At 31.7% G+C, this 13759-nt stretch overlaps 1 protein-coding gene across 3 annotated transcripts in view; it reads right to left on the reverse strand.

Moving 5' to 3' along the window:
* Positions 1 to 605: 605 nt before the first annotated feature.
* Zip102B (Zinc/iron regulated transporter-related protein 102B) overlaps positions 606 to 13759 on the reverse strand; it is a 100909-nt gene continuing 87755 nt past the window's right edge. For all 3 annotated transcript variants that reach the window (XM_035364429.2, XM_035364430.2, XM_035364428.2), the window contains one exon: positions 606 to 1121. In XM_035364429.2, the coding sequence (XP_035220320.1) occupies positions 882 to 1121 (240 nt within the window). In that variant the 3' untranslated portion in view covers positions 606 to 881. The remainder of the gene's footprint in view (positions 1122 to 13759) is intronic.

Raw genomic sequence — 13759 nt, forward strand, 5'->3', positions numbered from 1 at the left:
TTGATGAAAGCTTTTCAGATAATCTAACATCACCACAAACATAGCCATATTCATATTAGCTAAAAAACATTGTAAAATATGCAAATTCATAATTTTAAATAATTCATTAATTTTAAATATCTGCTTTTGCTTCTGATTTTAATGATTATTAATTATTAAAACTTATTTTAATGTCTAAAATGTGATTCATTTAATACAATTTAAAAAATTTTGCCTTGCATTATAAAGTAACCAACTTTTGTCTGTATTTATAGAAGAACACTTTATTCAGGTTATATTTTTTGTATAAATTATGAATATATGCTTGTGTTTGTGTCACAAAAAAGTAGATGCATTTGGCAGAAAATAAGCTGGAGGAACAAAATGATTTTTTCACCAAGAGTTATGCCAATTTTTAAGCTTAATTTGGAAAAAGGCATCTAAGATTTCAAAATAAATATGAGGCATAAAAAAAGTACAAAATCAGTATCATATTTTTTATAGCAATGATTAAAGTTTCGATGAGTATTATACTTCAAATATTATGTGTGATGACTGTTTAAAGATTGAAAACATATATGCAAAAGTGATTTTCTTTAAACCTACCTAAAATTTTAACATAAATATATGGAAACATCCATATCCTTTATTTAAAAAAAAATCAGTATACACATAGAAATGTTATTAAAATGTACACACTGATTGAATACAAGAGATGGAATCTTCTAAGGTAGCTACTGAAATGTGAAAAGAAAAAAAATTCAAGATTTTCAAATATGGTATTAAATGCAACTTTGTTCCATTTATCACATCATTTCATAAGCATACAATTTAATATTTAAATTATATGCTGTGACACATCATTACAATGTTATTCCTTCATAAAATAGATAGCGATTTTATCAGTGGTGATGGCCAATGGATAGTAGTAAAGGTAGAAGTGCACCAACAACAAGAGCTAAAAGTTCAACTTTCTTAAAACCTTTTGAGTCTGGTGAATTATCACCATTTAAGGAATGCCTATGGGATTGCACAGCAATTTCAGGAAGCACATGAACAGTAGCTACATACAGAAATGTCCCTGCACTGAACAGCATTGCAATACCAGTGGCATTCAAGGAAGACAGTCTTTCTTTTGTAGACTGCAAATAAAATAAAGAAATGTATAAATACATGAACAATAACATACAAAAAATATATGCTTAATATTTCATGTATATTTTAATGTATCTGCTTTTCAAATCTCAGATTTCTTTTAACATGCAATTTACAATTTAAAACCACAAATGCCAACTGACTTTTCAACACTATACATATACAATTATCACATTTGCAAAATCAGTACAGTCACCAAATAAAGTTTATCTTAGTTTTCAAAGTGGTTATAATTCTTTTTGAAGGGGTACAATTATTAATTGCAGAAAAATAATTTCCTTTTAGAATGTTTACAAACATAGCTATTTCACATAATGCAGCAAAATACAATACAGAAGGTTGTTTGTTCTACAGCAATTAAGAGAAGTGTTAGAAATAATCTTCCAAAGCTGAAGATATCAGTGGACATGCTTTGGCATGCTGTTAAAGGTTTTGCACCATTCAAATAATTAATGAATGAATAACTTTCACAACAACCTATTTGAGCTGCTGTTTATTATATTTTTCTTAAGGCAAATGCTGGAAACATCATCCAGAGGCATAAAAGACATGTCTGGATCTTCTATAATGCCACATTATTAATGAAGAAATTATTGTCACCTCAAAGCCCTATTCTTATCTATTAAATATTCTAACACATCAGCAATATATGGCAGAAGAAAGCAGAACTTGTTTCACATGAGAGTTTTCCATTCATTAACAACATCAATTTGCAAATGTGCTAAACCATAGACATGGGTACTGATTTTTAATTTCAAAGTTAATCATCCATTAAATTTGAGTAGCTTAACTATTTTTATCTGGTCATACATATTTTTACCACTTTGTATATATTACCTTGTTGTTTAAAAATTTTTTGCTCTCTTACTTTCTTTAATCATCAAATACTACTCTGACAAACATTAAATTATGAAAATAAAGAATATGCTAAGTAAATTCAGCTCTCATGGATTAAAAAAAATGGCTGGATGCTCAGATAACAATGCCAAACTGCAAAAAGTACTGAACTGGATAGAGCATGTGCAGATGTGAGGAAATATTTCTAATATTTGTTAAAGAAAAAACTGCAGTGCTTCATTATATTTAATATTGATAATACAAGTAATATTATATTTAATACATTTCATATATTGTATACTGGAGAAAAAACAACACATATGAGAAACTGGAAAATTAAAAAAGCACAACTAAAATTTTATATATTAAAAATATTTAATACAAAACATTAAATGCTTCAATAACTTTTTAGCATTTTCTTCCCTTTCTTAAACAAGTACTCCTTTTTTCTGCTATTTAGTATTGGAGATGTGTTGGAATATTTAATAAATAAGGCACCGCTTTGATGTGAGAATAATTTTTTCATTAATAATGTGACGTTACAGAAGATCTTAAAACAAAGTGAGAAAAAAAATAATAATTAAAAAAAAATTTTACGACTTGTTAGGCTTTAACTTCCCAAAACTTAAAACAAATTACTATAAATTATTTCTTACCTTTTTGCTACTGTTATTTACTTTATTTATATTTCCCTTGTTAGAATGCTATATATATATATTTTTTTTTTCTTTAAATCTTCTACAAACACACTGTTTTGCCATTTAGCAAAGTGTAAGAAAATAAATTCTTTCAACTCTATCTTTATTGATTAACAGAACATGTGATTTAAAAGCAGTAAACATAGTTCTTCATGTCTATTATTATTAAATACTAAATGGATTCACTAACATCATTATATATATATATATATATCTTTTTTTGGTAACTATTTCAGGCAGCTGGCTGTGCAAGCAGCTAGTAAAATATATTTTCAATGTCAGCAAATCAATTAAATGGGTTTCTTTTTTCAGTCTTCCTTTAAAAAAAAAAATATATATATATATATATATATATATATATATATTCTGGTGTGCATTTATTGTTTGGGAATTGCATTCAAAATCTCATTAGATAGTTACTCTCTGCAGCTTGTCTTTGGCTGTACAAGAACTCTGCTATACAATAAACCAAATTACTTATAACAAACTTATTCCTAGTTCTCATTCTAACATTTTGTTCGTTGTTGACATTACATTTCCATCATATACAGTTTCACCTCATAAGAACTGGAACGATTCTGATATTTTTAGAAAAATACTATATGTAATAGATTTCTTAGAAAATATAATAAATGCATTATACCCAATGCGGTGGAAATTAGCATAAGATGAAAGTTTCCACAGAATGTTTCCCAAGAAAACGATCATGGGGAGACACAATATTGATATATATTTGTGCTTTTAAGTGGTCTGAAGTGGCAAAATAAGAAAAAATCACTGCATTCTTGCTTAGCCAAAGGGGAAAAGGGGGAGGGAAGGACATTAAGCAATGATTTTTAACGTTGGATGTTAATTCGTGTTTTATTCTCTAAATTTTTTTGGTTAGAAAACTTTTTAAAAGTGGTAAAAAACTTTAAATATTATTATCCAATTCTTTGATTTGAGTTTTTATTATTGCATTAATTTTATCTCTGATGTAAAAAAAAAATTAACATTTGTCCTTGTAATCCTAAATTTAATTCATTTAACTTCCAAAAATATCACCTAAATATGCTAAATGCACCAACCATAATTCAATAAATAAACAGTTTTGCAATTCCAGTTTTGAATCAAAAAGGAAAATTTGAATTTCTGACCAAAGTTCAAAAAGACGATTTAAAACTTTGGGTCTGGATAACCACCTTACTTCGGAATGTAACAAAAGTGTTTCATGTTTGCTGCCCATCTCTTGGCAATCAAATCATAAATATTCTTGAATTTAAGGCTTGGCTTTTTATTAAATCAACAATTTTCACAGTTTAATACAAAATGATTTTCAGGTTTTCGGGAATTGTTTTGGCTACTAAAGCTTCAGGATGAATGCAGCAATGAGTAAATTTATTTGAGAAATAACACCAGTGTCATGTATCTGGCTGCGGTCAGCCAATCAGCTGCCTGCCTTGCAGTAAGAATCCAGCAAGTGAGACAGACGAGAGTTGTCTGCGGAAAGTGTGGTAGGGAGTTTACACCCGAGTTCGAGTTTCGATTTTAGTCAGCGTGGCTGATTAAGTTGTAAGGTACTAAACAACTGTGTTTCATTAGAATTATTTTTTAAATCATATAATATCAATGTCATGTAAATATTTGTACATAAAAGTCGTGCTTCTATATAATAAAGGATTCACCTTCCAATAATGTATTGTAACACGTCTCTGCCATCCTGACAAGCATGACAGCACACTCTCTTTTGAGAACCAGAGAGAACGAAGGTCACTGGATTTTGCGAAAAAGTGAGAAATTTTTGTTGTAATTTTTAAGGAAAATTTCTTATAAATATGTTTAAGGGAGTAATTAAAAGTGTTGAAGGAACTCGGTGAAGAAGCCGATCCCAGTTTAAAAGTCGTAGAATTAAAAGATAAGCTTTTAAGTTCTAAAGAATATTTGAAAGATAAAGATTTTGTCACTGAATTCCTTAACACTACGGTGGAAGAAAGGAAAAAGTCAGAGGAAATTGCGAAACTGCGTTTGATACGAATCGAAAGTAGAAATGAATCTAGTCACAACGTAGAAAATACACTTTCATTAGATAAGCTTTTGAAAGCTATACAGGCAGTATCGATTTCTATACTTAAAAAGGGAGAAGCATTGAACTTATTTTTTGATTCAATAGAAAAGGTTTTTAAGCATAAAAGCGTACCAAATAAGTCTGAAATTTTACTTAAACTGATAGGTGATAAATCTTCTAATATTATAGTATATATTAAAGATGATGATTTGAAAGATTATGAGAAAATTAAATCTTTAATCCTAAAGGAATATGATCCATTGCCAATTATATGTTTAGAAAATTTTTGCCAAGCTAAAAGGTTGATGGGGGAAACTCATTTGCAGTTCGTTTCTCGTTTAAGATCAGGTTGGATGCATAATTGTAAAAGTAGAAACATAAATGATTTTGAGTCTTGAATTAACTTAATCATTTCTGACAAACTTTTTCAAACATTGGAAAATGATTTACCGTGCCATGTTGCAGTTAGACAAGGTGAAAGTTGGCTACGTCCAGAAGATCTAGTGAAGGAATGCGACACTTACTTCATAGCAAAAGGTAAACCTTTCGATGACATAAGAGGTGAAAAGCGCAATAATTTTCATGATTCATGCAACAAAACCTCTAAATATATTCCACCAGCACTAAGAAAAGATTCAGTGGTAAATGAACAGAAACATTTGTTTACATTAAACTGCGAGAATGTTACGTGTGCAGTAGCATTTTACATTTGGCTAAGGATTGCCCGAACAGGCAAAATAAATTTGAGAGGTCCAATAAACAGAACGATAATTTTCCGGTCAACCGAGAGTTAACACTTCAAGTAAACCGAAGGACAATGCGGTTGTTACAAATGCAAATTCTAAACATTAACAAAAACGCTAGTGTTCGGACGAAAAACTTAATTTTTATTCCTTGGAAAATATTACTGTTTACATTGCAGGGAAGCAAGTAGAAGCAATAAAAGATTCAGGTACGGAAATACCAATTTTGAACACAACATTAATTCCTGAATTAAAAATAGAAAGTAAGGGTAAAATCATTTTAAGTTCAGCATTGGGTGACGCCATAGAGACAACTTTAGCAACCATTCCCATTTATTACAAAAAAAACAAATAGTTGCCTATATTCATGAGCAGAATCTATTTTTGCAATGAGAGATAAGCTTAATGAATCAACACTCTCCCTTGAGAAGAAACCAGAAACTCATAAACAAAAAGAACTTGAGGTTGGCGCCGTTGAACACAAGCATCTAGACCCCCAAACCTCAATTTTGCTCATAACCGGTTTTTCCTTCTCTAGGATATGAGGAAGGGAAAAGGGATTTTGAGTATAGGGAATTTTAGTCTATAGCGTTGTTTATATTGCATGCCTGCAAAATCATTGGACCAAAAATGTATTAACGTACCTTCTGAAATAATAAAACGACCTCTACAGGGACAAGTAATTTCGCATTGGAAATTCAGCCGATACCCTAGGAAACAATTGAAAGGTCTTTCTCAGGGACAAATATTAATGACACGCAAAATCAACTGTTGACTCTTCTATGAATTACGGAACAAGATAGCTGCATGCTCAGAGTTGGCGATTTTATTACCTAGATAAAATTCCATTGCTAAAACTTGTATGTATAGTTAAACTTCCAACATGAAAACTGAAACTTTCAAGTGAATTAATGCAGGTAGTGCAACACCAGAGACCTGATCCATCAAAAAAGTATTCTTTCTGAACGTGTATCCTAGAAACAGATCTGTAAGTGACTATGAAAAAATTCCAAGAAAATATGTAAATAAGTAAAACACCCTGAGTCAAAGTATCCACCCAAACATGCACCCTAAATCTAAGCACATGGTTGAGCTGGTAGTCCACATTTTAAAAAAATGGTTCTCATAAATACTAGTTATTTACAAAGATTGTCTGCGTTGTATCCATGAGAGGATTTTCTGCATATTACTATATTTTCCACATATATTCCTCTATATACAAAAATGAAAACTATACACCACTTTATACAAAATATTTTTAATCTAAAATCATAAATCAATCTATTTATATATCAGCTATATAAAATGTTTTATTTAAAATACAGCAATTAAATTTATGAATTATAGTAAATTATATAAAGATGAAATAAATTTTAACTGAAAATGATATATGGCAAGTGGTCATACCACAGAATTACATGATTTAAAGCGCAGGAAAGAATGCAAATTTAAAAGTTCTAGTTGGATGCGTTGCCAAATACATTTTGCTGATATTATGGGTTGCATATTTTGTCAATATAGACAGTGTCTGGTGAATTCTTTTCATGGTTGGGTATATAATCAGATATTTCTTAGTACCAATTTCTTTTTTATTAATAGTTTGTCAATGATTAAAATGCTGATGTTAGGAAAATCTGTTTTTCCGTTACTTTTACATATAAAAAACTACCACCCAAAGTATGTAATGATCATAAGTTACATTAAAATTACAGAAGAATAGTGAATGATTTGTAAATTTCTTGCACAGTTTACAATGCATTTAACCATATAATCTTTTTTTATTTTTTATTTTTGTATATCTTAGATATTTTACAATAACATTAACTGTGAATTATCTTGTAGAGTACAGGTGGGTTAACTTCTATCTGTATACTAGAGTAGCAGGAAACTACAAAGGAGAAGGTTTCATGTACCCTTTATTTAAAATTTACAATGCGTCAACTCGAAGCGGACAAACTTCGCCTTTACTTGGTAACTGAAAGTCAGATAATTGAAACTAAAAGTTGAAATATTAACAAGTGATAAAACAGGGCTGAGCGAGATCCGTAATTTCAACCTACTTCTAAACTAGTGGCAGCAAAGTAATGCAATATAAGCCACTTGAACCAGCAATAAGCAAACGTACCTACGGCAGAGATGGCAGCTAGAGCCTAACTCTCTCTTAACTTGGCTTCTAACTACTTCCTTCAAAATAGAAAATTTGCATTCATTCACACGCGCTACAACATTTAACTATTCTGGCACTGATAATTAAGGGAATGAAGGCTTATAGGAAAGTTTAAATTATTAGTTAAAATAAATCTTACGTATAGAAAGGGAAGGTATCACTAAATTCAGTACATGTACATAGTGTAGATAAATAATACATTGTTATAGGATAAACATCTGAATAAACTACACAGCATCTTAGTAAGTTATGATGTACTAAAGTAAAACACAAATATTGAAACACTTACGTAACATATGCAAATCTGTGGGAGCATTGCATAATGCACTAGGAGGAAAACACAAGCCTGACGGAATGAAGTACAAATTGTTACACAAAACAGGTAAAATGTCACATCTAATATTTTTGGTGGCAGTTTTCGATATGTAAGAATAAAGGAAAAACAGTTTTTCCTAACATCAGCATTTTAATCATTGCCCAAACTACAGTCAAATACCGAAAATCCGCCGACCTGAAATCCGCATTGCGTCTCAAAATATAAACATTCAGTTTATAGGTTCCGGAAACAGCAACATTGAGTACGAAATATTGAAGAAAAAATACTTACCGAATAACATCATAATTACCGAATAATAATGAGTCATAACGGAAATACCAAATTATTGACATCACGATAAAAGTTTTTTTCCCCTCTAATCTGCATTGAGGTAAAAAAGCAGACGATTCACTCAACTCTTCTTTGAAGTTCACAATTCACATTGTTGTATTTTCTGAGCTTTGTTAATTTCACAAGATTATTTAGTGCTGCCTTTCTTCTTATTCGTATATTTTGTGGATAAATTAAGAATATTTTAAATTTCAGCCCTTTTTTAATAGATAAGAAACGCACTCATGATTTTACTGCTTGCAATGTTGAAAAGCGTAAACACGTTGCATTGATGGTAATGCAACAAGTGCCAATTCTGCAAAAGATGGAGACAGGTGCTACTCCTCGGTTTATGGCAGAATCGTATGGAATTGCAATATGATTGTGAATGATATATGGAAAAATAAAGAAAAGCTGTTGAAATTTTACAGTAACAGTGATTCTAACATCGGAATCTGAAATCTTTGCATGAGGCGAAATCGGCAAACCTCGATGCTGTGTGTATATAACACAATGAATAATATAATCAATTTATATATATAATAATAATTTAATGTATATAATAAGTTATTGCGATAATGTATATAATAATTTAATTAAATGTATCTAATACACCTTATTTATTTTGCACTTTAAGTCTGAATATTATGACTTATCTTTTCTGTCCTGAAATCTGCAAAATCCTAAAATCCGCACAACCTTTGGTCCAAGCTTTGCGGATTTCTGGACTTCTACTGTATTAATAAAAAAAGAAATTGGTACTAGGAAATATATCATTATCTCCCCAGCCATAAAAAGAATTCACCAGACACTATGCCTTGCCATATCTTTTTCAGTTAAAATTTATTTTATCTTTATGTAATTTACTAAAATTCATAAATTTAATTTCTATATTTTAAATAAAACATTTTATACAGCTGATATAAATAGATTGATTTATGATCTTAAATAAAAAATTTTTTGTATAAAGTGGTGTATAGTTTTCATTTTTGTATATAGAGGAATATATGTGGAAAATATAGTAATATGCAGAAAATCCTCTCATGGATACCACACAGACAATCATTGTAAATAACTAGTACTTATGAGAACCTTTTCTTTTAATGTGGACTACCAGCTCACCCCATGCTTAGTTTTGGTGGATACTTTCACTCAGGGTGTTTTACTTATTTACATATTTTCTTGGAATTTTTTCATAGTCACTTACAGAACTGTTTCTAGGATATACATTCTGAAAAAATACTTTTTTGATGAATCAGATACTCTGGTGTTGCACTACCTGCATTTATTCCCTTGAAAGTATCAGTTTTCATGTTGGAAGTTTAACTATACATACAGGTTTACTAACAGATCCAAATAGATGGAATACAGTTTAGCTCATTTTTTAGCAAAGGAATCTTATCTAGGTAATAAAATTGACAACTCTGCGCATCAGAAGCTCACAGTCTTGAAATATAGATATTATCATACCAAGCAATAGGCTAAAACAAAATTTCATTGATAAAAATACATCAAACATTGTTTATCATATTTTCACTTTCATAACGGTAATCTTATAAAAAATACATGCTTAGTGAATGAAAATGTTTATTTTATGAGATAATTTACATGCTTTGAAGTAATAAATGTGCAGTCCTTTTTAGTTTATTATTGCTGGTGAAAAAGATTGTTAAAGCTGTTGTTACGAAATGTACAGGCGCGGTAGGATGGCTTCCCTGCAAAGCAGATTTAGGGTTGCCATAAAATGGCAAAGGAAGGCAGATTTGCCCCATTTGCCCATTTTGTTTTTGGAGAAATCGCCTATGTGGCGACATACCATGTACGGAAGGAGAACCTTCTGGAAAGAATTCTTACCGGTTTAGCCCAGAATGTTCTCGAACACAAGCCGAAAGCTATATAAACCCTGCTGGTCTGCAGTCAGAGAGTGAGTATGCCTCGTCGAGAAGGCGAGAGTGTGTGCCCAACATAGAGTACGAGACAGTTAGGATCGAGTGTGCCTCATCTAGCGAGCCGTGCGGAGTCGATCAAGTTGACAGCCAGGCAGCGAGTACTGAGTGGGTTGTTGAGTGTACCGAAGGAGTCTCTTAGCGTATCGCAGTTAGTGAATCGTCGAGAGAGTGTGTTGAGCTTCGGAAACGATTGAACCATAGAGTCAGGAGCCATGCTCTGTGTGTCGTCGAGTGCATCGCGAGTTGTAGCGTTGAGTTCCAAGAACGACCAAGCAGAGTCGGGAGCTGTACTCTAGTGCTTTGCCGTGAAGCTGTCTTCACCATGATAACCTGATAACCTAGAGGCTGCATCGCTGATCATGTGAGCGTGTTTATAGTAGTTCATTGATGACGGTAAAAACGTGTTCCTGAGCTATCCTGACAATACTGCCCAGTTCCATTAAGTGCTGTCTTTGTTATTTGCTCAAAATCCACATGAACCCATGTAACGAACGTACTAAAGGAAAGAAAATAATGTAACAACTGGTGTCAGAAGAAGAAAAAATGCAACAAAATATAATCTCAGATCAATATAGGTTCAGACCCAAATTTTCAATTTGCCTATTAATCAATTATATGTGCACTCTTCTTTGATATAGTCAAGGTCTCAAGAGTTTTGTTAAATGCCTAGGCTTTACAAAAAATATATAAAATATAATTCAGTCCTATCTTAGAAGTTTGCAATGCCATGCCATCCTAACAAGCAGACATTCCAATCAAGTAGTTTACAGGGTCTTGTTACTTTGTTTAAGTAGTTTACAGGGTCTCGTTGGTATGGGTGAATAATATTTCAGACATCTAAAGGTTACATACAAGTTTACTTGGGATAATTAACATTTTTAATCAATTATTTTATTATATGGTTTTATCAAAATTCTATGCACTGCCACAAGATTTTTCTCTTTTCCACAAGAAGTTACAGACAGTTTGTTTTCCAACCAGTCAACCATCAGTATCGAAGTAATCATCAATCAAAACAGTTTTAGTGTAGTTGTTTTATATTATGCCAAATAAAAAAAAGTTGTACCAAATAGTTCGTCTTCACACTCTTATTATTGTGATAATATATTGTGATGTACCACACATGTGTTTCAGGAATTAAATAACATGCTTCATTTAACTGTCGTTTCGCAGAACAGAACCTACTTGCTCTTAAAATGTAAATAACAGACATAAAGTTTATTCTTTTTTCACATTCAATTTCCTGTTTATTTAAGAACAGAAAATTACCTATCAGCCATAAAGTTAGTGACACAATTTTTGCCAATTTACAAAGTCATCAACTAGTTGAATGGGTTAAGATAATAAGCATAAGATAAGAAAAATATTAAATAAAATAAATGCTTGTATAGCTTTGAAAGTTTCAATCTCATACAGAGAAGGATTTTTACATTCATAAATCAAAGCTGCTAATGAAAATCAAAACTCTTTATTTTCCTCATACAAAAGTTCGATATTGCCCCTTATTTACCCATTATATAGATGAGATTTAAATTAATGTAATTAACAGTTAATTAGCCAAAATGCAGTTGCCTGCTGTCATGGGATCGCCTGCTCATATTAGATAATATAAATATGCGAAATATTTGCATTCAGACATGGAAAAAACTCAGACATGGAAAAATTTTACAAACGGAAATTTTACACACAATTAATCATACACAGTATATTGAATGAAATTAGCCACTTTACTTTTAAGAAAAACTAAGCTAAGTAAATATAGCACCACTAACACATATTCGTTAGCATTTCAAGCGATAGTAACATAAGCACGCGGTCTTCGAAATAAGCAACTGCGAGCACTTGGATGAAATCTAACATGAGCATTTGTGAGTGCTTGGACGAAATCCCGTTTTTCCTCTGTCATTCCGAAACCCGGGTGATGTGCAAAAGTGAGGTTTGGGGTCTAGACGCTTGTCCATTGAACTGTGAAATGTAAATCTTTTTTATAGCTCGGTTGCGAAACAAGATGTTGAAAGACTAAACAATTATTCGGAATCGAATAAATTTAAGGTCGATCAGAGAAACTGTCAAACATTAATAAATTCTTTTAAGGATGCAGAATTAGGGAAGAATAATTTCTTTTTACAGGATGAATTATTATTTCATACAGAAAAAATTTGTGGGGAAAACATACAACGGTTAGTTTTGCCTGAGAATTATCAAAATAAAGTTCTTCAATTAGCTCATGATTTTATATTCGGAAATCTATTAGGTATATGGAAAACTGAAGGAAGCATTAAGCTTTCATTTTATTGGCCGAACATATCCAAAGATGTAGAAAATTATTGCAGAACATGCAAAAGATGTCAATTAAAAAATCCGTAAAGACAAGCGGATAAAATTCCAATTACTCCTATTGTTCGCGAGCCATATCCCTTTCATACAGAAAATATAAATATTATAAGTGAAATTTCACCGCCTTCAGGAAGAAAACATAAATAGTGTTTGTGTTTGATAGATAATCATTCAAAATGGCCGGAAATCATACCTTTAAAAAGTATTTCCACCAAAGCTACTTATGATGCTCTATTAGACATTTTTATGAGAACCGTTATTCCAGAAATTATTTGTAGTGATCACTAATTTTACCTCACAGTTAACTCAAGAATTCGAAAAAAGGTTAGGAACTCATCCTCGTTTTTCGACACCTGGTTACCCAGCATTGAACGGCTCAATGGAAAAATGGAATTGAGTATTTAAACAAATGCTACATCATGTAATTCGCCCAGATCCTGTTAACTGGGACAAGCACATACCTTATCTACTTTTTGCGTATCATGAAGTTCCAAACTGCACTACAGGTGTATCTCCATTTAAGTTTATGTATGGTCATGAAGCTAGAGGTCCCTTAGCTGTGTTAAAATCATCATGGTCCGGTGAAATACCATTACCTCTTAATCTGAGTAATTCAAGTGAGCTCAGATTTGCGATGAACGTAAAGAAATGTATTTTTGCACGTTCAGAGATAAAATATTTAGGACATATAATAGGAGCTGGAAGACATCAACCTAATCCTAAAAAACTACAAGCCATCGAAGTTCTAAAAAGTCCTAAAATGAGACTGCTCTAAAGAGTGCATTAGGCTTATTCAACTATTATCGTGATTACATAAAGAATTATGAAGAAATAGCTCACCCATTGAGAAGCTTACGAAAAAGAAAATTCCTGAGATAATTCCATGGATTGATGTTGAGAGATCAGCATTTCAAGATCTGAAACATTGACTGTGTGAAACACCAAAACTTTACACTCCAGACCCAGAAAAACCTTACACCATACAGTGTGATGCTAGTTCATATGGTGTTGGTGCTTGCTTGCCACAATGAGACAGCAAAGGCAGTTTGCATCAGCTTTGCCAGTCAAAAACTTTCGAAAACTGAGCAGAACTGGTGAACTATTCAACGTGAGACTTATGCCGTTGTGTGGTCATTAAAAATGTTCGAGAGTTGGGTATTTGGATCGAATATCGAGCTGATCACAGATCATAATCCATTATTAT

Source organism: Stegodyphus dumicola, chromosome 5 (genome assembly GCF_044657685.1).
Source record: "Stegodyphus dumicola isolate Sdum_Otavi_A_Nest chromosome 5, ASM4465768v1".
NCBI classification, from domain to species: domain Eukaryota; kingdom Metazoa; phylum Arthropoda; class Arachnida; order Araneae; family Eresidae; genus Stegodyphus; species Stegodyphus dumicola.